Raw genomic sequence first — 26,666 nt, 5'->3', positions numbered from 1 at the left:
ACATCTTAACGAATTAATTATACAGAAATGTTCAAAAACAGGCGGAACTTCCCTTTAACGCGCTTCTGTTTTAGTCAGGCAGACGCAGGAGCGCCTTTTGCCCTCAACGGTCCTTCCTTTGGTGACGTGTAGCGCTGACTGAGGAAGATGATGTGGAGACCTGGTGGCTTTATTTTGATGTGCGGCTAAAACGAAAGCGCTCTGTGTGGTTTGGTCTGTGTGGATAAAGGGCTGTTTCCAGTCTGGCGGCGTCTTAAATCACCACAGAGAATGGAGACGCTTTATCATCAGACTAATAAGTGAGTCTCTCTGCAGTCCGGACGCACTGAGCGCTTAGCTCGGCTTTAGTTTTAGCTTTAGCCTTAGCTTTAGAGGTGGGAATTCATGAGGTTTATAAAGTGTCTAAAGCGTTAAAACAGCTCTTACTGTTATTTAAAGCTGCACTTCTACTGTATTTTATTTGTAAAAACGTGTTCTCTGAAATGTCACAACCTGAATGCCTTTAGCTTCGAAGAAAAGTGTTCAGAGTTTCACTTTCAAACATCATGAAGAGGGACGTGACACTGAAACATGGACTCTGACTTAACACTAACACACCAACCCTGCACTGTTAACAGTGGCACATTAACACGGTCCTGTTAACAATAGCACTAGCGTTTTACTTTGAACACTAGCATGTTAACACCAGACTCATAGGAGGCGGGCAAAATATGGTGGAAAAGATCATAAAATACAATGTGCATCCAAACTTAATGTTTTAAAGCTTGACCAACTCTGAAACATACTAACTGTAGTATTATAACTTAGCATAACTCATGGTTTGGCTTTAAAAATGGCACATTAATATTTTACTGTGAAATTCAACAGACTAACATTACAGTATGATACACATGAAGTTTACAGTGACAGATTATTATTATGCCATTAACAACTACACACATAATAATTTAAGGTATTGATCATAACACATTGTTCTACTATTAACATGTAGGGAAAAAAAACATAGTATCAACACTATTGTAGTAATAGTGATGAACTGATCATGAAGTTTTATAGTTTTATGGGCGATTTTGTTTTCTTTGCAGCCAAATTTGCTGGTCTTTTTTACATGAACACACTAGCACATTTCCAGTTCTCTGTATTAGCTAAGCTTGATAACAAGACAAATAGCATTACTTCTTCCTTAATGGACAGGATATTTTCTTTTTTTCAATTTAAAATCAGTTGCGTGTTTAAAAAGACGTGATTCCACTGAAGTGTTGCGGCGAAACTAAGAGGCAACTGGCAGTTTCAATCAATGAGTCACGTGTAATTATACCATGACATTGTGGTAAAGGTGTAGCAGCAGCATTCAGATACAGTGAGAGTGCACTGACACAACTCACTTTATTCACGTCAGGAACTTGCAACACATATCTGCCAAAATAAAAACAACTGTGAATTGGCCTATTGTCGATTTCATGCTGTGAGTAAAAAACATGCCAGTTCTGATTTTGGCTGATTCTGTTTGTGCCTCCCTACTAGGGATGCAACAAATGACTAATTTGATAGTCGAATAATCAATCGATTACTGAAACGAATAATCAATTATTTGGATTATGAATCACTACATTACCAAATACCTTTTATGTAGCGATTAGCTTTTAAATTAAGCTTGAGGTTTTTTTATGCATTTGCTAACTAACATTTGAGATAAAGATGAATAACTCAAAAAATTTAAAAATTCAAGAATTCACTGTTTTAATGAACTTTCCTGCTAATACAAAAGATAAAAAAATAAAACTCCAATATATGTTTCCAACCAAGAATGTGCAAAGTAGCAGGAAGAAAATCTAACAAAACTAAATCAGTTTTCCTTTAATCAAGTAAATTATATGTGCTATTTTTACACAATGTTTAGTGTGTTAATGTGGTTTGGGATGAGGCAAATCTTACTGAGATGAAGCTTCTTCACAGTGAGCCGCCGTGTTTCCTCTTCAGACGCTCCAGCATGAAAGATGTGCTCCCATGTCAGCTAAGCTCAGCTTTACAAACAGCACAACTGACGAGATTTTTTCTGAGTTTAGTTCCTAACTTTTGAGAATTTTTTTTTCTAAGGCTGCCATGGCGCTGTTGTTAACTCTCCAGTAATGTCAAAAGGTTCCTAGTGAACGCGAGAAAGACGCGTAATGACGTCACCAAATAATCGACTACTAAATTAGTTGGCAACTAATTGGGTCCTTGGTTTTAGTCGACTAAGTCGAATAGTTGTTGCACCCCTACTCCCTAGTATAAATAGTAACACAAAAACATTATACAGTTATCATCAAACCACACAAAACTTGTACTATTAACACTTTTTTCCAGTTGTGGGCTGGAGGTTAGAGAACCAGCCCTGTGACCGTAAGGTTGCCGGTTCGATCCCCTTGGCTGACAGTCCATGACTGAGGTGTCCTTGAGCAAGACACCTAACCCCCAATTACTCCCTGGGCACCATGGATAGGGCTGCCCACCACTCCGGGCAAGTGTGCTCACTGCCCCTAGTTTCTGTGTGCTCACTAGTGTGTATGTGGTGTTTCACTTCATGGATGGGTTAAATGCGGAGGTGAAATTTCCCTGTTTGTGGGATTAAAAAGTGTCATTTAAACTTAAACTTTTAACACTAACATTACATATTTAACACTCATATATTATTATTAACGTCAACATGCTATCCGTGTCATTAATGCAGATGGTAATAGTAGCTAAGTTAGTAGAATAAAATAGAGATCCAGCACCAAAGACATGATACTTGTTTAATAGCACTGATGATATGAATTGGTTTCATTTTTGTCCCAAAGTAAAACTGAAAGTGTTCTGGTAACTGATCTTTGAGGAGTGCCAACAAGTTTCTGTGATACGCCATGACTGACAAAGCTGTGATTGTGAAGAATTGTGTTTGTAATTCTCTGTGCCTCATCTTGATCTTAACTACAGCCATTTTCACACTTGTCATGAATAGCGTCTGGCCACATGACTAAGGCAGAAAGCTTAAATGTTTTTGTATCGAAATTACCAATGAGAGTCCTATTCTTCACCTGGGGAAAATTGAAGTTCAGTTGAATTAAAAACAAAAAAAAATCACAATATTGCTAAGAAAAATGTGATATTTTCACCATGTGGTTTGGCCCTGCCAAGGACCAATTGTGTGCTTATTTTATGGGGAGGAGGTTTGTTTTCAAACAGGAAAATTCTTAACTGAGGATTCATTGTACAATTCCGTATAAAGCCTTAGGACACACCATATTTGCAGAATGCTAGATAATAAGTCTATCTGTTCAGTATAGGTTGCTGTTTTTGACAGTAAAGGGATGGTGCTAGTAGGCCCAAACCTTTATTATTGTTATTCCCCTGTGTTTGGTTACCAATATTTGAACAGCGAATAGCTATTATTTGATGTCACATGTCCTCATGCAGAAAGCTGCAAACAAGTCGTTTTCACTCAGAAAGATTCTTTACCGTTCAGGACAACATCAGATGAGTCTTTTTTTAATAATAATCTCAGTGCAAGGACTTGAATCAGTGGATAGCTTTCACGTGTACTGTGGACAGCATCAGGATTCACTTCAAGGAAACCTTGAACTATCATTTTCAGGAGGTTCAGGAATTACTTATTTGGTCTGTTCCTGGCCTTAGAAACAGTTTAAAATCAGAGAAATGTACTGAAATGTACTCTCAGGGCAAATAGACCTGTTTCTGTAAAAAAAAAAGCCTCTAATGTCTAAACACAAACTGTTTTACACCAGTCAGAATCAAATAGGAAACCAGTTTAGACAATGCCCAGTTTTAACTGTGTATTTCTCTCTTTACCAGACAAATCCAGGAGGTCCAGTCCCAAATGGGACGGCTGGAGACAACGGACCGACAGTCAGTGCACTGTAAGTTCTTCCCCTCCCGTCTGTCTGGTCACTGTGACTCTACATCTTCTGTTTTGTCCATAGAAATGATCTGCACTGAATTATAAAACAGATGGTTTCAGATAGTTGTCTGAGCCATGTTGGAAACTCCTGGGTGTACACACATGTATGGCCACACATTATTTGAAGTTTGTATGATATATAATCTGTATAATATTTAAGGAAACATATTCGGCTGCTATATTGCTTGGCAACTACGGACTATTGTTAAAAAAACTGAATTGCATGATAGAAGAATTGTTCATTTTGTTTGTCTTCAATTAATCAAACCAACTTAATTCAGTGATTTAAATAGTTACGTAAAGCTGACCTATGGAAGGTTTTTGGATTTGGAGACCTCTCTGGTGGAAATGTGTAATTGCATGGCATGTGCAGAAGAACATTTTGTAATGTCGGTTAAATCTGATGATCTCAGGCATTTTGAAATATTACTCCAAACTTGGTAAAAGGCGTGTTTTCTGAGCATGTAAGTTGGGTTACTGTGAAGACTATGATGACTATCATCATATATTCAGCAGTATAGTGTTGAGATGTTAAGATGGCGGCGCACAGTAGTGCAGTGGCTTCTCATGCTCCCGGAGAGACCCACGTTTTTAGTGTTGACTTCACACGCCTTAAGCGTGTGACGTACAGCCGAACAAGTTGGACCTTCTGCCACTGAGGATGTGTGTTTCCAGTGAGATGAGGAACTGTTCTGTACTTTGTCTTATGGAAACGTGGCTAAACAACAGCACTTCCAGATCGCTGGCCGGCTGCTCTTCCATGCGGACCGCAACCAGCTATCGGGGAAAGCCTGTGGAGGAGGCTTATGCGTGTGTGTAAACAAAGGTTGGTGCACAAACTGTGTCATGATTAACAGCTACTGCTCCGAGGCAATAGAATACCTGACTGTGAAGTGTCGGCAGCGTTATTTAATTCGTCAGTTCACAGCGGTGTTCATCGTTACGGTTTACATCCCGCCTGGTGCTAAAGCTAATGATGCGCTGAAGGAGCTACATGATCACATCAGCTCGCTTCAGAACAAGCATCTGGAGTCATTTCATGTGGTGGCACGGGATGTTAACCACGTAGACCTGACAAACACTCTGCTAGTTTTATCAGCACGTCACCATACCAACATGGGGAAATAACACACTGGACCGTGTGTATACAAGCATACGAGACATGTACAGAGCCGTGCCCTGCCCCCACCTTGGCCTCTCCCGTCACATCTCCGTCATGCTGGTCTCTGCCTACCATCTCCCGCTGAGATGCTCCAGACCCACACAGAAAACCATTACTGTGCAGCCCAGTGATAGTGACTCTGTACTGCAGGACTACTTTGAGTACACAGACTGGCAGGTGTTCAGGGATGCTGCTGTGCATGATTGGGAGCTGAATCGAAAGGATCACACATCTGCTGTCCTCAGATACATCAGCAAATGTGTTGAGGATGTCACCACCACCACCAAGAATGTGACGTGCTACCCGAACCAGAAACCCTGGCTGAATGCAGAGGTCCGATCTCTGCTGAAAGTCAGGGATGCTGCCTTCAGGTCTGGCGATTCACAGAAACTCAGGAGAGCTAGACGTGAGCTGATGGCAGACATAAAGAGGGCCAAAGCTGCATACGCTCTGAAGATCCAGGGTCATTTTTCTTACCAGGATCCACGGAGCATGTGGAACTGGCATCACATGCATCACAGACTACAACACCAGAGATGCACTAGGGACCCCTCACTGCCTAATGCTCTCAATAAATTCTGTGCCTGCTTTGAGGACCCAAACACACCCCCCAGCACCAGACTCGCTCCACCACGTGGTGAAGCGCCCCTCAGTGTGACCCAAACAGAGATGAGGAGGATTAATCTCCCCGCAAAGCTGCTGGCCCGGATAACATTCCAGGGCGTGTGCTGAAGTGCTGTGCAGACCAACTCTCTGAGGTACTGACAGACATCTTCAAGTCCTTTAATCCAGGCAGTTGTCCCCGCCTGCCTGAAGACCGCCACCATCATCCCAGACCCTAAGAGCGCCACAGTGACAGGACTGAAAGCCTATCAGCCAGTAGCCCTCACCCCGATAGTCACAAAGTGCTTTGAAAGACTGGTTATGACCTATGTCAAAGCCAACATTGATGTCACTGGGGATCCACACCAGTATGTGCACCAGAAAAACCGATCCACAGAGGATGCCATCTCCACACTGCCCTCACCCACCTGGAGATTCTTATGTCCATATGCTCTTTGTGGATTTCACATCTGCCTTTAACAACATGATTCCCCAGACTCTGGCTTACAAACTCCATACACGTGGACTGAGCACTTCTCTCTGTAATTGGGTCCTTGACTTCCTGACTAACAGGCAACAGTCTGTGAGGATCCACAACATCTCCTCCTCCACCATCATCCTCAGAACCGGCTCCCCTCAGGGCTGTGTGCTGAGTTCCCTCCTGTTTACACTGCTCACATATGACTGCTCAGCTAACCATCCAGGCTGTCATATTGTAAAGTTTGCAGAAGACACGGCAGTGGTTGGATGCATCACAAATAGTGATGAGTCTGGCTATAGGCAGAAGATGGAACACCTGGAGAGTTCGTGCAGTGAGAACAATCTCTGCATCAATGTGAAGAAAACAAAGGAGATGATTTGTGGATTTCAGAAAGGGCAACACCATACCTCCCCTCCCCCTGCACATCGGAGGATCTGCAGTGGAAGAGGTGTCCAGCTATAGGTACTTGGGCATACACCTAAGTAACAATCCTACCTGGAGTAATAACACTTCCAGCCTGATCAGGAAGGCACATCAGCGCCTCTGCTTCCTCGGACAGTTGAGGCGTGCTGGACTCGGGAGCTCAGTCCTCACCTCGTTTTACAGATGTGTGGTGGAGAGCGTTCTGTGCTTCAGCATCACCGTGTGGCACGGAAGGAAAGCTCTGCAGAGGGTGGTGAAGGCTGCACAGAGGACTGTTGGAGTCAGCACACACGCTTTTTGTCCCACTCCCCTCAGGTAGGAGGTTGTGGAGCATTAAGAGTAAACTGTAGTTTACTAGATAACATTCCGGGGCGTGTGCTGAAGTGCTGTGCAGACCAACTCTCTGAGGTACTGACAGACATCTTCAACTCCTTTAATCCAGGCAGTTGTCCCCGCCTGCCTGAAGACCGCCACCATCATCACATTGCATCCAACATTGCACCTTACTATTTATTGTCTGTTGTTACTTTTGTTCTTGGGAGTTAACTGGGACCTTGAGTACACTATTTCATTTCACCTCATCTATCACGTGATGCGAATGACGATAAACCCTTACCTTATTTTGCATTTGAGACCTTAACATTAAGCCAGACCATCTTTTTGAGTCCGCATGTCTGACATTAATACATAAAGATGTGTAACAATGTCCTAGAAGCTCCCACCGAATCTAACCTGACTTTTAAATTATTAAATTAGTGTTTCAGGTTTTACAGGGTGACTTGCAGCAGCACATGCACAAAATATTTTAGCTTGTTTTTTCCTGCTGACTAATGCTACTTCTATCAATTTTAACACAAACTCTTACGTACTGCTACTTAAATTATTTATCACATTTTTACTGTATTTTATTATTGTTTTACGCAAGCAATAAGATGCAAAGCAGAGCACTTAACTGTGGCAAAATTACTATACTGTTTGGGTTGGTCAGATGGCTCATTGCTATATTACAAACCTGTGATAACCAACTTATCAAGATATAACCACTGATAACACAGTGGAACACAATTTAGAAGGGTTGGAGGACTGTTGTGGAAATCAAAATATCTTGCAGAGCCAAATCAATAAATCATATTCCTCATCAGAAGATAAATCTACTTAAATACTAAGTTTTTTTTTAATGCTGTCTGTCTTAGAGATGGCGCAATACTTCAGGAAGCCTAGGGGCGATATAACTTCTGTTACTTTGTTTCACTGTGAAAGTTTAAATGCTTGTTGCACAAAACTTTGATGGTGGATGGGATGAAATGAGAAAATCTTCAGAAGGTGGAGGTATGGTGAGTCAGTTAGTCAACAGGTTAATCAACAGTAGAAATAATCATTAGTTGTATCTCTACTACCTGATTAAGTTAATCATGGATGGGCTCTGGTTTTTGTGCCAAGGTTCTTCTGTGGGAAAATTTGGAACTGGGCTATCTGAATGTGTGTGTATCTGTGGAGGTGGAGCTGATTGTGTTGAGCCAGTTTGGTGCCCTAGCAGGAAAGGCAGGGAGAGGCCAGATAGAGAGGAGAGAGTGAATGTTTTGATGGGAGTGGGCAAAGAAAGGATAGGAAGAGGATAAGTGATACACTGAGTTGAAAATGTTGTAAAGTAGGGCACAACAGTCACTCTTTCGTTAAACCAGTTTCCTGTAAAAGTGGCCATTAAGCATTACGTTATTTATTTATTTTTTTTTAGCTTTTGTAAAAAGCAGAATATATATATTTAACAGAAAATTACACAGAAGCATCCAACACTAAATATGAATGAAATATATCAGTATTTAATTTGTCCACTCTTTATTTTTCTGCACTTACTGCTACTTTAACTCTTCTGTCCTTCCAAAGAAAAAACGGAATTTCCGAAACTGGAGTTCAAAAAATAATTAAAAGTTTATTGAAAATGTTGTGCTTAGACCACCGGAACTGACACTAGATAAACAACTCTTAAAGCTTTCATCTTTGAGTGAAAAGTTCCACTTCCACTGGCTTCAGGGTGGCAGTGGGTAGCACTGTTGCCTCACAGCAAGAAGGGCCTGGGTTTGATACCTTGCCGGGCAGCCAGGGTCCTTTCTGTTTTGTGGAGTAAAGTTTTATGGACTGCTGAGTCTGAATTTGTAATTGAGATTAATTTGATAGTTACAAGCAGAAAATGCAACCAACTTTTAAGACTGAACTTGGGAGTTGTGGAAAAAATCCCTGCAGGTTTCTTTGAAAAGCTGAAAATAACAGAAGCAGTAATAAAGCTAAAGCAAGGACACAGTAAATACTGAAAATGTTTGTATTTTATTTTGTTGTTGAGTTTGTTGAAAATGTTTTCTGTCTTTTTCCTGAGGCTGAAAAGTGAATGACTTGTACTTAAAGGCTGTTTTGACTGGAAATGAAATAGACAACTGGCGGTCTCTCATTTTTTGCACACTACTGTGTATGCATGTGTGTTGGGGGATGTAGTAATGGCTACGTTCGGACAGATAATGGTCCCCAGCTTATGCTGATGACGTGATGGCATGTCAGAGACTGGGTGGCTGCATTGTGTGTATTTGTGTGAAGAATATTGCAGTGGGTGGGGAACTGGACAAGCTGTGTGTGTGTGTGTCTGTGTGTGTGTACACTTGTGTAAAGTTCTGATAATGTTTCCCACCAGCTTTAAGTCCTCTCCCAGGAAACAGCTCATGTCCTGATCTACAATCAGCCGTGAACACCAAGAGAGGGTGGAGCTGTCTGCTCTGCCTCATTGTCTGCACAAATTCACCTTTCTCAGCTAGCAGAATAAACCTGTAAAATCTGTAACTGTAAACTCCCACGACCCTGAGGGAGAAGCGGCTTAGAAAATGGATGGATGTAACTGTAAACTTTTTTTCAGCACATCCATTTTTGACTGCTGTAGCTTTAAATTTAACTTGATGTAAATACTTCAAATGTTTTATGCAAGCAACCACAGCTACCCAAAATGCTTTGCATTAAAAAAAGACAATACTCCAGCCTTTTTGTAACGTTATCCAAAAGTAGCCTATTCATTTTATTTTGAACCTTAAATGGTTGCATACATTATTAAATATTATTAGAATCAATTTTCATTTTTAATGCAGTTGAAAAGCCACATAAATGATAAGCTGCTGCATTTTTTTAAGTCTGATTGTTTCCCGTGTTTGTTCTTGTGAGTGTTGTATATTTTTATGTACCTTGTATTGTACTAATAATTTAATGAAATGTGTGGATTGTTTTTTTGACCATTGTAGTGTTTTTTTTTTTGTTTGTTTTTTTTTTTTTTTTCCATTTTTCACAGTGCTAGAAAACGAATTGCAGGCCAGAATTGAACAGATCTTTACTCATCTGGAACGGCTTGAGATCCTGGCCAGCAAGGAGCCGCCTAATCGACGTCAGAACGCCAAACTGTGAGTTCCACACTCACAGCAGCTTATGATCTGTTTAGAATTTTTAATTACTAAGATGCCTTGATCCCATCTGAACAATTGGTATCAGATCTTATTAAGCCATATTTAATTGATCAGTGCTGCTTGTATTAAGCCCATTCAGATTCATTATTAAAGTGGATTTATTTTGTTTTTTTCAGAGTTTCTGTATAATTAAATTCGAAACATATAAACAATGTAATTCATGTTTGTTGTGAAATTATCTCTTCTAGAGAAACCAAGTCAGAATTGTCAGCATAGCGGTGATAGGAACCAGATGTCTAAAATGGTTATGAATGTTACTTGACGCGATCAGATTTTGGCTGAAAATGAAATGTTTTAATCTATTCATGACTGAGAGTTACATGCAAGACATAGTGAGGCAGTTTAGTAGAAAGCTTTTTTCTGATATATCAGTTTTACCATTGTCAACAGCAGTAAAACAAAACTTCTATATTTGTGTTGTAGACATGATCCCCATCACCACCACTGTAAAGAACTCTTGAGTCACTAGGTCTCTCTACAGTTAACCAAGTCACATCAGTCAGACTACATTGATTAACTTTGTTTAAATTTCAGGAATTTAATTGATTAAATTCCCTTTTATTTATCCCTTTTATTGAATTGATTAAATTCAGTCCTTTTATTAGACACTTATCTGCATTGTTTATTTTATTAGATTTACTTATCATATAGGTGGACTGTGTAGTTCTACAATTTCAGATTGTAGTCTCTGCGTAATTTGTTAGCCCCCTTTTACCCTGTGTTAGTGTGTGTTGCTCTGTTCTGAGTGGATCAGACACAGCAGTGCTGTGGGGGTTTTTAAACACCGTCCACTTACTGTCCACTCTATTAGACCCTCCTGCCTCATTAGTCCACTTTGTAGGTGTAAGGTTAGAGATGGTAGCTCATTATTTGCTGCACAGTTTGTGTTGGTCATCCTTTAGCCTTCCACCAAAAGCTTTTTGGCTGGGCCAGTCTCAGTCCAACAGCGACACGGAGTTGTTTAAAATCTCCAGCAACACTGCAGTCCTGAGAATGATCTGCCACTCATAATAATCCTCAGAGGTGGTCCTCTGTGTTCTGACCTGTGATAAATGGAGTAAAGCGGGGCTAATGAAGTAACTGACAGACCTCAAATTGTAATTGTAGACAAATTTCAGGGATTGAATTTTGTAGATTTTAATGGAGAAGCTGCCTGTTGCAGAACTCTACCTAAATATTTTACCCGCAAAACCCAGAAATATTTAGCCTATATTAAACGCATTCCAGTTTAAGGTGTAGATCACTGTTTCCACACAGGTGCTTTGTTTGGAATTTCAGGGATGCAGACGGTGGCAGGCTGTGACTGTGGCATAGATCCTGCTATTGTACAGCATGTAATCACAGTAGCTCTTTATTTTTATAGATGATGGGCTGTAATGATGAAATTATTGTTGAGCTCATTTGATGTAGGTGTGTGTGGTCTGTTCCCTGTGGCACCATGACAGTTTGGAAACTTTCCAAATGAGATCACATCATTACTCGTTTGCCAAAGCCAGAGTACCGACACTATAAAAACAGACCCCAGGCTACTGCACCTGAGATGTCGCACAAATGTATAGACACACACCTAAAACCTCTCATATACTCTCAAAGGATGCTGCATACCACTGAGACACAGCAGAGGATTGAGACTCTTGGTTCAGTTCACATGCATTTTTGCCCAAGAAACCTTTGGATGTATTCAAAAAGGAATTTCAAAGTAAAAGAGTGTAGCTGGAAAGCTCATAGTGCCTGGGAATCCCAGTGGGTCTCTCATCGAGTCCCTGACCAGGCTGATCCCTGCTTAGCTTCTGAAATCTGTCGAGACCAGACCAAATTTCTTAGCAATGCTTGGTCAGTGGCTGGCTGTGACATTGAGGAGGATCTGCATTACATTGTGCATTTGTTTTAAAGTGGAAAGAAATCAGGGAATATTTGGTTAATATTAGGACCAGCAACAAAGACATTAATTATCATTCTCATCAGCCCGTGTATTCAGTACAACTCTACTATACGCCGAAGTCTGTGAAGAACCTCTGTGTAATTGTTTGACAAATGTGAGCTTTTCAGCTCAAACACAGCTGTAATTAAATTGTAGATGAATGCTTTCAGTCATCTTTTGCCAGGTTTGTTGCTGGCTGAGATGTCACACAGGAAGTCACAGTTTTGTACTCTGTCTGCCTGCAGGCGAGTAGACCAGCTGAAGTATGATGTGCAGCATTTACAGACAGCTTTGAGGAACTTCCAGCACAGACGCTATGCTCGTGAGGCTCAGGAAAGGGAGAGGGAAGAGCTGATGAGCCGCAGTTTTACCACCAACGTTAGTATACACATACACACACACGCAAGGGCTGGAGCAAGTAGTTGACAAAGTTGGTTAGTGGGCACACATAAAAATAATGCTCTGTAATTATTTATGAAGTTCATATGGCAAAAAGGGCCATTCCAACAGATTGCAGTACATTAGAGAAAATGAGGAGGTATAGTATCTATATAGTATAGTATTTATTATATAGTTATCTATAGTGATATAGTATCTATTGCTTCATTTAACCATAAAAGAACGACTTGCTTATTGAACAGATTTTATTCCCATCCCAAAGATCACACTTGTGGTTTTGTGTGCTTTTATGTACTCCTATATACTTTATGTATACTCGTAACACGCTGTATTAAGGAAGATCATTAGCATCTTGAGAACTACCAAGACTACCTGACCCACAACACAATACACAACTGCACGGTTATCTGCAGTGTTAATAAGTTAAAATCAGAAATATGAAATTATCTATTTTATTCGGTCTACTTATTATATGGGTGGACTTTGTAGTTCTACAATTTCAGATTGTAGTCTCTGCATAATTTGTTAGCCTGCTTTTACTCGGTGTTAGAGTGTATTATGCTGGTACGAGTGGATCAGACACAGCAGTGCTGCTGGAATTTTACAACACTGTGTCCACATACTTATTTCTTTTATTGTTGACTCTTTCTACTTGTGTGTAGGACGCAGACACTTCTATCCCCATAGATGACACACTTCAGTTCAACTCCAGCCTGCAGAGCGCTCACAGAGGAATGGATGATCTGCTTGGTTCTGGCTCCAGCATCCTCAATGGCCTCCGTGACCAGAGGGGCACGCTCAAGGTGAATTTCTTTTGCAAGGGGTCTAAAGAACAACCCATGTTACAAAATTCCGTATGTTGCCTACAATTACTCATTTCCACCAGAGAGGTCACAAAATGTTACATAGTGCAGCTTTAACCATTTGTTTTGAACAATCATTTTAATCTGTGGTTAGTTCTAAAAGGCATACAGTATAAATGATTATAGGCTATACAACTAACTAATAAACTACACATTGTAAATAATTTTAAAGCCACTTGGAAAGATCATAATAGATTTTAAGTCCAGCAAAGAATTCTGGTGAAATGTTCATGTGAAACCAAGAAACTGATGCAATAGGTCTGCTCTCTGTTTGAGAGTTAGATGGAGGAGTTTGTCTAGAAGAAGGGCGTCAATACGATGGCAATATTTTGATTAGCACAAATGCAGAGAACCAATAGATGTACAGTGTTAAACACAGTCTGTGCAGAATATAGTTATCATTATAAATGATAAAGTAAGAATAGAAACCAGCTTCCATTATTATCTATTATCAGTAGTTGGTAATTATATGGTAATTGAGTTACCACTTGAGACAATGCAAGATAAAGGTTCTATATTGATCACATGTATTAATTCATAACTGATTTTGAATAGGAAGGAGAACTGTATGTGTGACTCCTTTTGAAACGCTGCATTGATGCTTCTGTCACTATCACTTTGTGTGTGCTGTCATTAAGACTGTTTTTGTAGTATGTGTTTTTAAATTGGGGTAACTTCAACCTTCAGAAATACTTTGAAGGATGTTTCTTAGTGTGTAACAGTGATGGGGAAATGAGCTGAAATCACTTACATATTTGAGATAATGCATCAAACTTGGACATGTAGCATTAATTTATGCTGCTTTCAACTGAACTAGCTATATTAAAAAAAATTTTATTATCAGTCCCCAGTTCTAGGCCTTTGATCATTAAATCTGTCCTAGTTCAGGCTACGATCTTTGTGGCTTCAAGAAAAACAAAGCTTCAAAAAACTAAATAGAGATATGATCACCCACATAATAAACGAGTACCAGAATATTCAAATTACTCTTGCCAGCTGTATATGCTTTCTTCCTTTGAGCAGCTTTCAGCTCAGTTTAAAACATTGTTAGCATTTCTAGCCATTTCTGTGTAACAGCAGTTATTATCTTAATTTAATTTCTAATGTGATTTTTAATGGAACAATTTTCTCTTTTAAATCTATTGTTTGAATCATGTTTTTCTGTTCTCCTTTTAATTTTAAACAACTCTATTTTCTCATTAAATCTTTTCTCATAAAATCTTGCTGTTTAAATCTTGCCTTTTTCCTCTGTGAAAAAAAAATTAAACTGGAAGAACAACTGTGAAAAGCTTTAGCTTAGAAGTAATGCCAAAGCATTATTATTCGCAAAGACAGTTTTATTATAAGTATTGTAAGATGCCCCCAAACTTTTTACAGGCAGCATAAATCTGGGCCTGCATGCTGATTATATTGCTGATAGTGGGCATTTTCACCACTCACTACTAAATCAAGCAGCAAATCCATCACCTGTTGACTCAAAGTCCACAGACTTAAATGACAGTTGTAGACTTGTAGGGGTTATTATTTTGGCTCTTGTACCATTAAGTTATTGTGGTTAACAGTTATTCCTGTCAATCCAGGCCAGGTTATAACCTTCACCAAGTTACATCTCCCTCTTTGTGCGGCAGGGTACCCATAAGAAGATGCTGGATGTGGCGAACATGTTGGGGCTGTCCAACACGGTGATGCGTCTAATCGAGAAGAGAGCGACACAGGATAAGTTCATCATGATCACCGGCATGCTCATCACCTGCGTCGTCATGTTCCTGGTGGTGAAATACCTGAGCTGAACTTTCTCAGTCTGAGCTGACCCTTCTTGACTGCCATGAAAGGACCGTACCAAGAGACGGTGATCTTAAACTTGGATTGAGGATTTGGATTACCCCAGGTTGCCTTCTGGTTTTGAGATTCTCATCCTCTTTGTCGACATCTGATTTGACTCAATGAGCCTAATTTTATGTGAATTAATAAATCTGTAGATGTTTATAAGCAAGTTTAAATGTTAAAGCAGGTGTTTGACGTTTATAGCCCAGAAGACTTCATCACATCCTCAAAGCACCAGGAAAATGGACGCTGTTCAAACAAATAAACTCCGGTATGGTCTGGACATTTTCCTGACATCTCTTAAATATGTTTTTTTTTTTTTTCTTAAACTTATTCTTGTGCATCTGTAATCAGTCTCCTGTTTTCTTTACAGATACAAGCAAAATGGTATTAAAATAATTTAAATGTGGTTATATTAAGTGGACCAGACCCCATTTGGAACTACTTCCATTAATCAACACTGGCTTTGGTTTTTAACCCTCATAGAACTGTAAAGATTTAAAGTTAATGCCGTCTGTACTGTACAATAACCATGCTAACAGTAAAGTCTCATGAACTGACTTGCCTATGTTCATTTAGGCGTACTCGTTGTCCAACTGTGCCTTAAACAATGAGATTTTGAAATGTTCCTCCAGAATGCAAAAGCAAAATTCACTAAAAACTGCCTTAACACAAACATAGACTCATATTTTAGTTATTTGAAACAGTGTTTCTGTCTAAGTCAGGGGTCAAGGTTCTTGGCAAACAGGAAATGAGAGATGTTATTGGACAGCTGCGTCCTCATCTTGATGCTGGGACGGTACATGTTGGGTTAAGAGTCCGCATGCAAACCCCCGCCAGGAGGTCCACAGTATCTCCTTTGCCCCAGGCATACACAAGTTTCCAAAATCGAAGCGAAATCCTTTGATATGTGTCATGTCTACAGTCCTTTGAGGAATGCAGTTCTGACCTCTTTGCCATGCCCGAGATGTCAGAAAAGAATCAGTGCATCAGCAATTTAAAGAACTATGTTTTCAATTACATGTTAGTTTGGTAGCTCTAGTGCAACAAGAAATGGAGGGAAATTGTGCAAATTTGCTTTCTTGCCAACGTCTCTGAAAGATTATAGTTGGTCAGGTCAGTCACCTTAACAGGCATCATGACATCACAGGTGTAATCAACCACAGTGGTAGAAATGCTAGGGAATATTCTAACATTTGAGTTGACAAATTCTCTCAGATGAGTGGTGTAACATCTTTGATTCCTGTCACTTTTACTTTAATGCAAGGTCAAAGATTTAAGCTCATATTGGAAGTATGTTTGACACAATTTGTGTAAATAACATTGTGCCTCATTCACCAATATCTTCCTATCTTTTTTCTTGGAAGTTGTTAATGAGAAAGTCTGCATCAGATTAACGACGTGCTTTTAAACCACAGAAGTATTCACACATTGGGCTCTTGAGTGTATGTAGATTCTGTTCTTACCTAAGAACCAATCCCAAGCGAATAAAAAATACAAAAAAAGCATAAGTGGGTTTTAAAAAGAAATTATTTCATAAGAACAGTTGGTGGCCCATTTTCCTTACAATCACAGAACATTTTGGTCTTACTACACGATCATAAGGGAAACTATTCACCTACATTGCTCTGAATGAGCTATTGCTGTGAACTTCAGCTTATTTTGAGAATAACTTGTTTCCTTCATTTGTTCATTGGTGCACTCCATACGTATAATTTCATAAGAAAATTGTGCCATCTTTCTAGATCTGTGACTTTAGTCTGCAGCGGTGCAGTTATAGCACATTATTGGAAAGTTCAACATAGTCTTTAAAAACAACTGAGCCCAGGGCATATAAGCCTCAGGAGGGCCCAACCTATCAGCATATGTGCATAAAGAGCTTCAACTCACAGTAGGAAAGTAAGTTTGAGCCCAGCAATAAAGCACACTCTTTCATCTTGTCAGCTACTGTGAAGAAGTGTGTGTTTCCACATACTGACTCAGTATTACAGGCCTGAACACTTAATACACGTTTCTCCCACTAGGTAATTTATGCAGCCTCAGTAGAAGAACCTTATCAGGATCCTCAACAGTTTACATGGAGGCACTTTGGAGAGAAATAAAGAAAGCAGAGCATCTGACATCAAAAGCACCACCAGTGCCACCTGGTGCTTGAAAGTTGCATTGCCTGTTTTAAGAATATATTAATTATAGTGACAAAAATGCAAGTGAATGCTGTGAAAATTACCCTGACTAAATGTATTGCAGACTACTGTTCCATTGTCACATGTAATAATTTTTAAATAACTCCCATCACATCTAAACTGGTTTATTAAAAATTAGTAAAAAAAATAACCCCACAAATTGTTTGTTCTTGAAGTAACTGGGTTCAGGGTCTGTAGACCTAAAGACATTGTTTTATTTTTAAGTTTCATTATGCTTTATTTTGCATTTTCATACAGTAGCTTCTACACCTGTAATCTTGATTTTTGAAAAAACTATTAATGCTCAATAAACACTTTTTATAACTTTGAAAAAAAGAGCAGCAGCTTTAAAAGGCTGAAGTAGATGATCAATATGTACCATCATGGAGTTGCACTGGAGAACATACTGACAAGCTGCTTGTATCATCACCTGGAAAAGAAATGTCACCATCACTAACCACAATGTAATGCAGGTGATAAAAAGTCTCACCTGTCTATAAAGGAACTTGCCACAGTCCGCACCACTATAAGCCTGCTGTCCTCTCCATGAATGAAAATGGACCATTACATGAGAATCAGGGTCTGTCCCATATAATCTATATAAATATACAGACTTTGACTTTATATACAAGCTTAATTTACCGTACAACAAGAATCATATGGTATATAGAAACTGTGCTACCACTCCAGTGTTTTGTATCCATGTTTTGGTCTATTTTCATATACACACACGCACACGCACACACACACGCCTTCCGTCATCTTTCTTTACCTGCACGTTCCTGCACTGGGCATATTACCATTTACTGCTTACTGCATGCTGCATGGTGCGTAGTGATTATCATCCTTCCATCTTCAGACTCAAGTTTTTTTAAGTACAGCATGCCTGTCTATATGCCTAACAACAACAAGCTAAACCATGGACATGGTCCATGACTAACTCATTCTCTGATGGCATCTGACTATGCAAATCAAAGTACAGGAAGAGCAAAGAAGGGAAGAACATTAAACAAATGAATGCAACAGCACAGAAAGCAATTAAAGTGATTTACATCTCAAAACGCTTTATTTACTGACGCATCGATAAAGAATAAAAAAACCTAATACCATTGCTGCCATTTACAGTCTGATTTCTGTTTCCAAAGGTGACTTTAACAACACTTGTAAATCCCTCTCATTACAGACCCCATCCCCTTGACCACCCCAGTTACAGCCGGACAGCCCTCTAAAGTATCGACCCTGACCAAATTATTTATTAACCCATTTATCTGCTCACAGTGTTCTTATGTTATTTCACTGTGTCCTTTTTATGTCGTATTTTTTTTAACAGTTACAAAGGTGTATTATTTTACAATACGTTTTTGTCTATGATGATTATTTACAAAGGACTAATTATACAAGGGGGAAACACAGCAAAAAAAAAAAAAATGGAAAATAATTTAAAATCAAACAAATAGAAAATAAAATTATTGCAGAATACTACAATCATACAGTCCTTACATGATGCAAAAGCAGCATCCTGATGTACATTTTTTTCAGTGCGAGTCAAGTCCTTGACAAGGTGGGGGCACCCCAAAACAGTGTAACTTTCTGTGACGTGAACATTTTGTGAAGCGCTTCAGTTTTTACTTCATATCACTGATTTACAACAAACCATTGAAAACAATGTATTCAGTATGACAAATATGGCTTCAATCCATTCCACATAATTCATGTTCCTGTTTTTGTTACTCAGAGGATAAAGTATTTTGAGATAACTCTTGATCACTGACCTGCACTGGAATTGCCCAAGTAACATTTCATTATGGCTGTAGCCAAGTAATCATTTTATTTCCATGACCAGCTCTTCATAAAAGGACACCATTTCTGCAATTTACAATAGTTTATCTTGACGCCGACATCCCAACACCCTTACACAAAGTGAGTACCCAAAGAATTGCCCCTCCCTCCCTTACCCTCTCTGCATACTATAGGCCCATACTACAGGCCCATACTATAGGATCACACCCCCAGCCTATGGCTTCAGCCACTGAGTCTCTTTGGCTGCACGGGAAAAATGAGATCAGCAACAATCACCATAGGAAACAACAAAAATTCTTAACAAATATAAAGAGCTCATTTGTGAGCTAAACCTCTTGCTCACGTCCATCAGGGAACTGCCTGGGTTCAAAAGTGTTCCTCACTGAGCTTCTCTGCTTTTACCAAACACACAAATATTAGTGAATTTCCAAATTTTATTCAGTCTAAGGAGGTTTTCCAATTTGTCAATTCACCTGTTTGACATGATGTTCTCTCTTTAACACAGTTAAAGGAATGAGAGGTTGACTGGTAGTCTGGAGTTTGTCATCCAGATAAAAATAATCTACCCCTCACCCTCCTTTTAGACTGCCGGGACTTCATTCTTTTTGCAGAGCATATCATGAGCCATGGCTTGGGGGATGCTGAAGGTCCTGGCCTGAGAAGATGGGGTGAAGTAGGGGATGGAGCTGCAAGGCAGCTGCAGCAGCTGCTGTTGCTGGCCGAGGAGCAAAGAGAGTGGGGTAAAGGGCTGCATGAGGGACATGGTGCAGGGCTAATGGGGCATGGTGGAGCGCGGAAGCTGGTATTATATGTATAGGCTGCCCAGAGAGAAAGGCAGAAGGGTGGGCTGGGATCAGGCCAGTGTGTCCCAAAGAGTGACCCAAAGAGTGACCTAATGTGTGGCCCAGAGGAGATAAGGATATGGGGGTGAGGTGGTGTTGGGGTATATGTACCTGGGCTAGCTGAGCATGGGCAGGATGAGGATGATGTGGGGTGTGAGGGTGGATGCCCATTGCTGTGGCAGCTGCATGGTGCTGCAGGATGGCATGCTGCACTGTGGTAATGGAAGTGGCTGATGCTGCAGACACAGTGGGCTGCTGGATATGAATTGGTTGCAGAGCAGCAGGCGGTGGAGGAGGTGCAGGCACAAGGTTGGCGGCAGCTGCCAAGTTGGCTGCGGCTGCAGCTGCAGCAGCCGAGGGGAAGGTCTTCACCTGCTTTGCTAGAAGCTGTTGCTGGATGTGCTGTTGTGCTGCTTGTTGAAGCTTACTGTATTTCTCCATTTCCTCTGGGGTAAATGTGATTGGTTGGCTCTCTAACGGTGCCAAGCCATCCTCTTCAGCCTCCATTCCCATGTTCTCCTCTTCCATATTGGACATAGGATAGCCTGGATAAGCATGCATGGGTGCTTGCTGGCTCATGTCAGGTCCCATTAGACGTCCATCAATGATTTGGTTGTTGGGGTCCTGTCCTGGTTCACCTTGATAAGCAGGCATAATGTTAGCTGGATCTTGCTCAAATACTGGCCTTTGCTCATGGAGCACTTGAGGTTCTGAGGTTTGGTTTCTGGTCTCATCTGAGACTACATTTGAGATGGGCTCCTCCACCTGTTGTTGCTGCTGCTGCTGTTGTTTCTGTTGCTGCAGAGGTGGTGGAGGAGGTGGTGGGGGTGGTGGAGGAAACTCACGAATAGGCTCCACCAGAATGACCTCACCACTGGAATCAGAACCCTTTCCCTGTCCTGACTTTTCCCCATCGTCTGTCCGCATCAAGGGAAGCAAAGAAGGTTTCTTCCCTGCCTGGAGCTTACCAAAAAGGGGTAATATGCCCTTGTTTCCAAGAGCTGGGGGAAGCTTGGGCCCAAAGTAGCCCTGTGGAGGGTCCTTGATTTTGATGCCTGGTTTACTTACAGATCCACCATCTTCACCACCCTTGCGAGACTGGACTTTTTCAAGAAGCTGGCGGGCTGTGAATGAGTTCCGATGCTCTGAAGCACCTCCACCTTCTCTCAATCCTACACCTCCCCCACTTCCTTTGGTTGCTTGTGTTGAGGAACTGCTGTTCCGTGTCTGCGACCGGGACGACGAGGACCTTGGAGACTGTGAGCGATATATGAGGGAGCGGTTAAAGTCACGTCGGTGCGTGGAGCTGTCTGCCCGTCGGCTATGGCTGCGGCGGTGCGGAGAGCTGGATGAGCGACTGGCAGAGCTGCGACTGCGACTGTAGCTGCTGCGTCTGTATGAGCGAGCACTGCTGCTCCGGCTGCTGCGACTTGAACTGCGGCTACTACTGCGATGGCGCCTACGCCGGTGATGCTTCCTCCGGCTGTGAGAGCGCGAACGTGATCGAGAGTCTTCTTCCGAAGAAGAGGAGGAATAGTGCCTCCTGTGTGACCGTCCACCACTTCTCCTTTCATACTCAGAGTCTGAAGAGCGCCTTTTTGACCTGCGGTGGCGTTCTCCACCACTGTAGTCACTGTAGCTGTCAGAGTAGCTGTGGCTGTGCCAACTGTATGCACTACTCCCTGCTGAGGAACGCTCTGAGCTGCTTGTATATGACTGACTACGAGACGTCTGACCCCTGTTACGTCTATGATTACGGTCTCCTCGGCGAGATGAGCGGCTACGTGAGCGACCTGACCGTCCCGAGTCCTCGCTGTGGTGACGCCTCTGTTCACGTGAAGGTGTTGATCGCCGATGAGGAGGGCGGGAGCGCTGAGATGAAGAGCCACCATCTTCTTCACTCTCGCTGCTGGGAGGTCGACCTCCCCCGGGACTTTTCTGAGCAGAAGCAGAACAGGATGCAGCACTAGGGTCAGCTTTGAGACGTTTCGTACCATTGTGCTCTTCTGAAGAGTTGGACTTGCCTGCACTGCCCTCCTCAGTCCCTGATTTTTGAGACACTTCTTTATGGGGTCGTTTTCTCTTCGCTCCCTCTAAAGTTGAACTCCCACCTCCCCCTACTCCTCCTATTTTCTGTGCAGAGGCACTGACCCCACCCTTGTCATCCTTGTCTTTCTGTTCTTTACCTTCTTGTGCCTTTTCATCTTCATCTTCCTCAGCATGTGGTTTATTTTTGCTTTTCTTTCGTTTGTGTTTCTTTTTCTTTTTGGTCTTTTCTCCTTGTGTCTCTGTCTCCATCTCTCCCTCTGCAGCTGTTTTTTCTTTTTCTTTGCGCTTGGAACGCTTGTTAGACTTCTTGTGTTTCTTCTTCTTTTTCTTTTTCTTGGAACCCCCAGCTCCATCTTCAGTGCTCTCCAGCTTGTCTTTGTTCTTGTCTTTGTTGTCACCCTCGGCAATCTTTTCTTTCAAGGATTCTTCTTTTTTGTCAGTGCTGGTATTGGGTGGTGTTGCTGCTTGGCTAGTCTCTCCACTTGGGCCAGCGGTGCTGATGGTGCCTTCAGTCTTGGATCCCTCTCCATTATCTCCACTAGCATTAGTTGGCTTGGCAGGTTTGTTGGCTTTACCTCCTCGGGTGCCTTTGTTCCGGGACAGCTTAAAGTCAAAGTAAAGTGGGTTGCAACTGTAGGAGAGGGAAGGCTGGGCCTTGGTAAACTCTAAGAGCTCAGAGGGCCACTGTAAAGTAGTGCTTTCATCTTTACTTAAAACAGGAAAGAAAGGCCCCATTGGTATACGGGGGCCAGTGTCTTGAGGTTCAGATGCCCCTTGTTTAGCTTCTATTGGTTGGGAAGTAGTAGTTGAAGGATCCACATTCCCCTCTATTGCTGGGGCACCATCTGATCCTTCTTCAGTCTTTACTTTAGGAGATGAAATAAGATCCGTTCCCTGCCTCTTTGTTGCCTCTTTCTCTGTGTCTTTCCCTGCATCCTTCTCTGTTTTGGTGACGTCTTTAGACTGCTTTTGTCCTGCATCTCCTTCTGTTGATGATGTTTTCTCTTCTTCTGCCTCCTCATCCTCCTCTCGACTGCCACACTGGTCTGAAGCCTTCATGAATAGTAGGAATTGGAAATGGGGCTTGACCCGACAGTGTGCAGGAGGAACATAGTGATAATACTGTGGCTCTTGCCCAGAGTAACCTTCCTCTTTTTTCATCATCATCTTCAGTTTGTTAAGGGTGGAGGCCAGTGTTCCTCCATCATCACCCTGTGGCTGTTCTTCGTCTCCCCCACCTGTGCCTCCTGATGTAGCTTGTGGACTATCAGTGCTGGATGCTGTACCTCCTTCCTCCCCTGCAGCTTTCTCTGCTCCTTCTTCCTGTCCTTCTTCTTCTTCGATTGCTTCCTCTCCTTGGTCTGCAAACACAGCAGCAGCTGTCTCCAGTTTTACTGGTGCTTTCTTGGCAAAAGAGAAGGAAACACTGACTTTAGCAGCCTGGGTCCCTCCACTCGGTGTTGGAGAAGATGTGTTCTTACGAAGGGAGAAACTTATGGCTGGGCCGGGTCTCGGTGAGCTCTGACCACCAAAACCAGAGCTTCCCTTATCCTCCACTGATGATCCCTCTGTGGTACAGTCTGTGGTCATAGGAATACCATCCACATTTGAGAAGCCACCGTCATCACCCTTATCTCCATCGACTGCCACTGTTGTCTGTTTGAACATAGGCCCACTACCAGAAACACTGGAGAAAAAGATGAAAGGACAAAAAGGTTTAGCATGCAATGGCATAAAAAAATGTGAAAAAGGTAATTTTGTTAACAAACTACTAGCCATAAACAGGATGGCATCATTTATGTAATGTCTATCATTTATACAGTTTCAAGGAACGTTGTATCAGCATTATTGAGGTCTGTTTGCTTTCACTCATTGTTGGCAACATTAGCACTTTTACCGCAAGTAGCAAGTCATGTAATAATGTCATACTGCCATGAGGGGGCAGTAGTGGTCATTTTACTCACCAGTCTTGCTGTTTTCTCTGCTCCGCTAGCTCATGTAGACGCCGCAGCATTTTCTCCTGCTTCCTCCCATCCTTACGGGAACGTGAAGATACATTTCGTGCAAATTCCCTCTGCTTCAGCTCTTTCAGCCTCTGTGGAAGAGAGCAAAACACATTTGGCAAAAGGGAAAAGATGACTATTATCTGGTATTAGTGATTACAGCTACTAAATGAATGAGAGATGAAAAACAAAAGGAGAGATTTATTTTTATTGCCATCAATACACAAATATATGGCAATGAACAACACAAAATTTCAGTAAATATTCAGGCAGTGATGTCTTATGATCTCTCTCACCTGTTTATGTGCATGATCATAGGAATTGATGTGATTGTCAAACTCCTGGTGTTTCTGATACTGCTTATCACACAGCTCACAATAGAAATTAGCTCTCAGGTCTTCCAAAGCCTTGGCGATGGCTTTCTCCTTCTCAGCATAATCCTGCAAACCAGACAATACTGATATTAGGTACCCTGAGATATGAATGGTATGTAGTCAGAAGAAAAAACATGGGATTGCAAAGAAAATAAAAAAAACACAATGAATATAGATAAGAAACACAGTACAGTGTTTATATGTCAGCATGATGTTAGCACATGTCCAGGCCTGTCTGAGTTTTTTTTATTGTGTGTAAACATGTATATAGTTGTATGAGTTCATGGAAAAAACCTAAAATGGCCAGAGTTTATAGGCACTCCTGTCAGGAAGCTAACATTTAAGCTACTACTGATTTTATACCTCAAACAAACTGCTCAGAGACTAAACTAGAGCTAAATAAACTCAGCGTTTCTGTAAAATGACTTTTTTTTGAGTGCTGAGCTAAACCCTGCACTTGAGTATCACCTTGTACTTTTGTCGCAATTCCTCTGTGTCTTCTTTCTCCACTTCCAACACTCGACGCTTCTCTGTTGCATCTTCTGCATAGTCCAGCTGCCAACCATCAGACAAATGGTCAAGAGAGTATAATATATATATATATATATATATATATATATATATATATATATATATATATATAAAAATCATGCAAAAACACTTTCCTCTCACCTCCATCTCCATGCGTCCCATCCCCATGACGTCATATTTGAGGATGATGGGCACAGGGTCAGTGCGTCCTGTGAAGTGAGGGGGGGAGAGGCAGAGAGAGAGAGGGCAAAGGTTAAACCCTGAACACAACTTAAGAAAAAGCGTGGGTGGGACAGCCTGCTTAGAGCACAGGGTGCTGGGTTAGAAAGACTGCCTTCAAGTGCAAGAGACCAGAAAGCTACAGTGAACCAAACGCCACTAGCCATTCTCACAGCTTAGTGTGTGGCACTGATTAAATGACTGTGCCAGGTACCATAGTGTGACTTGCTAGACTGGACTCTATGAGAAAATATTGTTGTAGTTCTGAAAAGCTTATTAGAGCATTTCTGCTTAAATAATTATGTGATTTCTGTGTTTAAAATGAACCAGTCTGATGATCTGATGAACAAATAGGGGAAATTCTAGAGCAGTTCAATACTGCTGAAGAGAATGGGGAGGCAAGGCAAGATATCTTGCTGCCAAAGTTGTCGCAGTGTCCCCACAGTGTCCCCCCTGTTCAGGATAATCCATCTTGCTACTTCGTTCCCTCTCCGCAGTCTGCACTGTACTACGTCTGAGGACAGGAAGCACCTGATTTCGCCTGGGGGGAATGTGTGAGAGCAGCAGAGAGATGAGGAAGTCTCTGCATTTACTGCACCTTGCCACAGCACTGCGACACTATGCAAATAAAAAATATAAATATCTCAGAACTGAATTCTGAACAGCTGGTATCAGCCATCTCTGAAAAGCTCAGTAAGGTTATTCCAGAATGCCTTCATCTAAAAGTTCACAAATATTAACCAGCACTTCTCTCTGCTCTATTACTGCTAAGCTTAGCTAGTAATTTGTAGTCATTGTGTACATGTAGGGAAACGTAAGCTGTGAAAAGAGCTAGATCAAATAATAATTAACTTCAGGAAAAAAAGAACAAAACCAGAATGAAACAAAAGGTAAAGAAATAAAAAAGACAATCAAAACTACTCGGAAATTGACACATAATTGCTTAATCCACTCATAACCAGCCAAACAAAGCAGAGAGAGAGAAAGAGATATAGAGAAAAGAAAGAATAAGGACACAAGCACTGAGCTACAGCAGCAGAGTGATGTCACGGGCCAGACGTTGCCATGGTGACAGTGCAGGGTTTTTAGGGGGTGTACTTACCTGAGAGAGTGGGGAGGGGAGGGGGGGGGGGGGTCAGATAGACAGACACACAAACAAGGGTGGGGGGGGGTCTCAAATGAAAGAGAAAGGCAAAAGAACAGAAGTCATACTAAACTGCTGCTGCGGAGGCTGGCACCATGGTCACATTCAATCAGAGACTCCAATCAGTTATGTAGTTTGGTTTCAGTTTTTTAACTCTTCCTCTTTTTTGCCATCAAAATTCATTTGTTTTTATATGCAGTTTTAATTTTAAGAGGTCAGTTCATGCCCTTGGGCTGAGGCAATACAATGCAAACAATTGCAACCCTAAAGCGTCACCCTTTTGCACTGTGCACTTACTGAATATCACAAAACTAAGGGCTAGGAATTAATTCACAGTGGTGTCAACACTTCAGTATTTTCTCAGCTCTTGTATGTCTTCAACTAGTGGCATACTCTCTACAAACAGCATCAGAA

At 41.4% G+C, this 26,666-nt stretch overlaps 2 protein-coding genes across 10 annotated transcripts in view; one reads left to right on the top strand and one right to left on the bottom strand.

Annotated features, from left to right (window-relative positions):
- The first annotated feature begins 107 nt into the window (after positions 1–107).
- On the top strand, positions 108–15,667 carry gosr2 (golgi SNAP receptor complex member 2). The gene is made up of 6 exons (XM_017697532.2): positions 108–299; positions 3,832–3,896; positions 9,929–10,037; positions 12,267–12,399; positions 13,083–13,223; positions 14,912–15,667. The coding sequence occupies exons 1-6, from the start codon at positions 271–273 to the stop codon at positions 15,071–15,073; spliced, it is 639 nt and encodes a 212-aa protein (XP_017553021.1). The 5' UTR covers positions 108–270; the 3' UTR covers positions 15,074–15,667.
- Positions 15,668–18,328: 2,661 nt separating this feature from the next.
- The window catches only part of gpatch8 (G patch domain containing 8), a 48,632-nt gene continuing 40,294 nt past the window's right edge, over positions 18,329–26,666 (bottom strand). For all 9 annotated transcript variants that reach the window (XM_017697534.2, XM_037544580.1, XM_037544578.1 and 6 more), the window contains 5 exons: positions 25,031–25,098; positions 24,827–24,913; positions 24,281–24,424; positions 23,946–24,076; positions 18,329–23,668 (listed from right to left, as the gene is read on the bottom strand). In XM_017697534.2, the coding sequence (XP_017553023.1) occupies positions 19,708–23,668; positions 23,946–24,076; positions 24,281–24,424; positions 24,827–24,913; positions 25,031–25,098 (4,391 nt within the window). In that variant the 3' untranslated portion in view covers positions 18,329–19,707. The remainder of the gene's footprint in view (positions 23,669–23,945; positions 24,077–24,280; positions 24,425–24,826; positions 24,914–25,030; positions 25,099–26,666) is intronic.

The sequence above is a fragment of the Pygocentrus nattereri genome, chromosome 14, assembly GCF_015220715.1.
Source record: "Pygocentrus nattereri isolate fPygNat1 chromosome 14, fPygNat1.pri, whole genome shotgun sequence".
NCBI lineage: Eukaryota > Metazoa > Chordata > Actinopteri > Characiformes > Serrasalmidae > Pygocentrus > Pygocentrus nattereri.
Note: the sequence above shows the minus strand (reverse complement) of the source record. Positions and strands in the feature narration are given on the sequence as shown.

Coding starts and splice junctions, on each gene's coding strand:
- gosr2 (XM_017697532.2), top strand. CDS start 271: ATGGAGACGCTTTATCATCAGACTAATAA. Junction 300..3,831: donor CTTTATCATCAGACTAATAA/GTGAGTCTCTCT, acceptor TCTCTTTACCAG/ACAAATCCAGGAGGTCCAGT. Junction 12,400..13,082: donor GCCGCAGTTTTACCACCAAC/GTTAGTATACAC, acceptor ACTTGTGTGTAG/GACGCAGACACTTCTATCCC.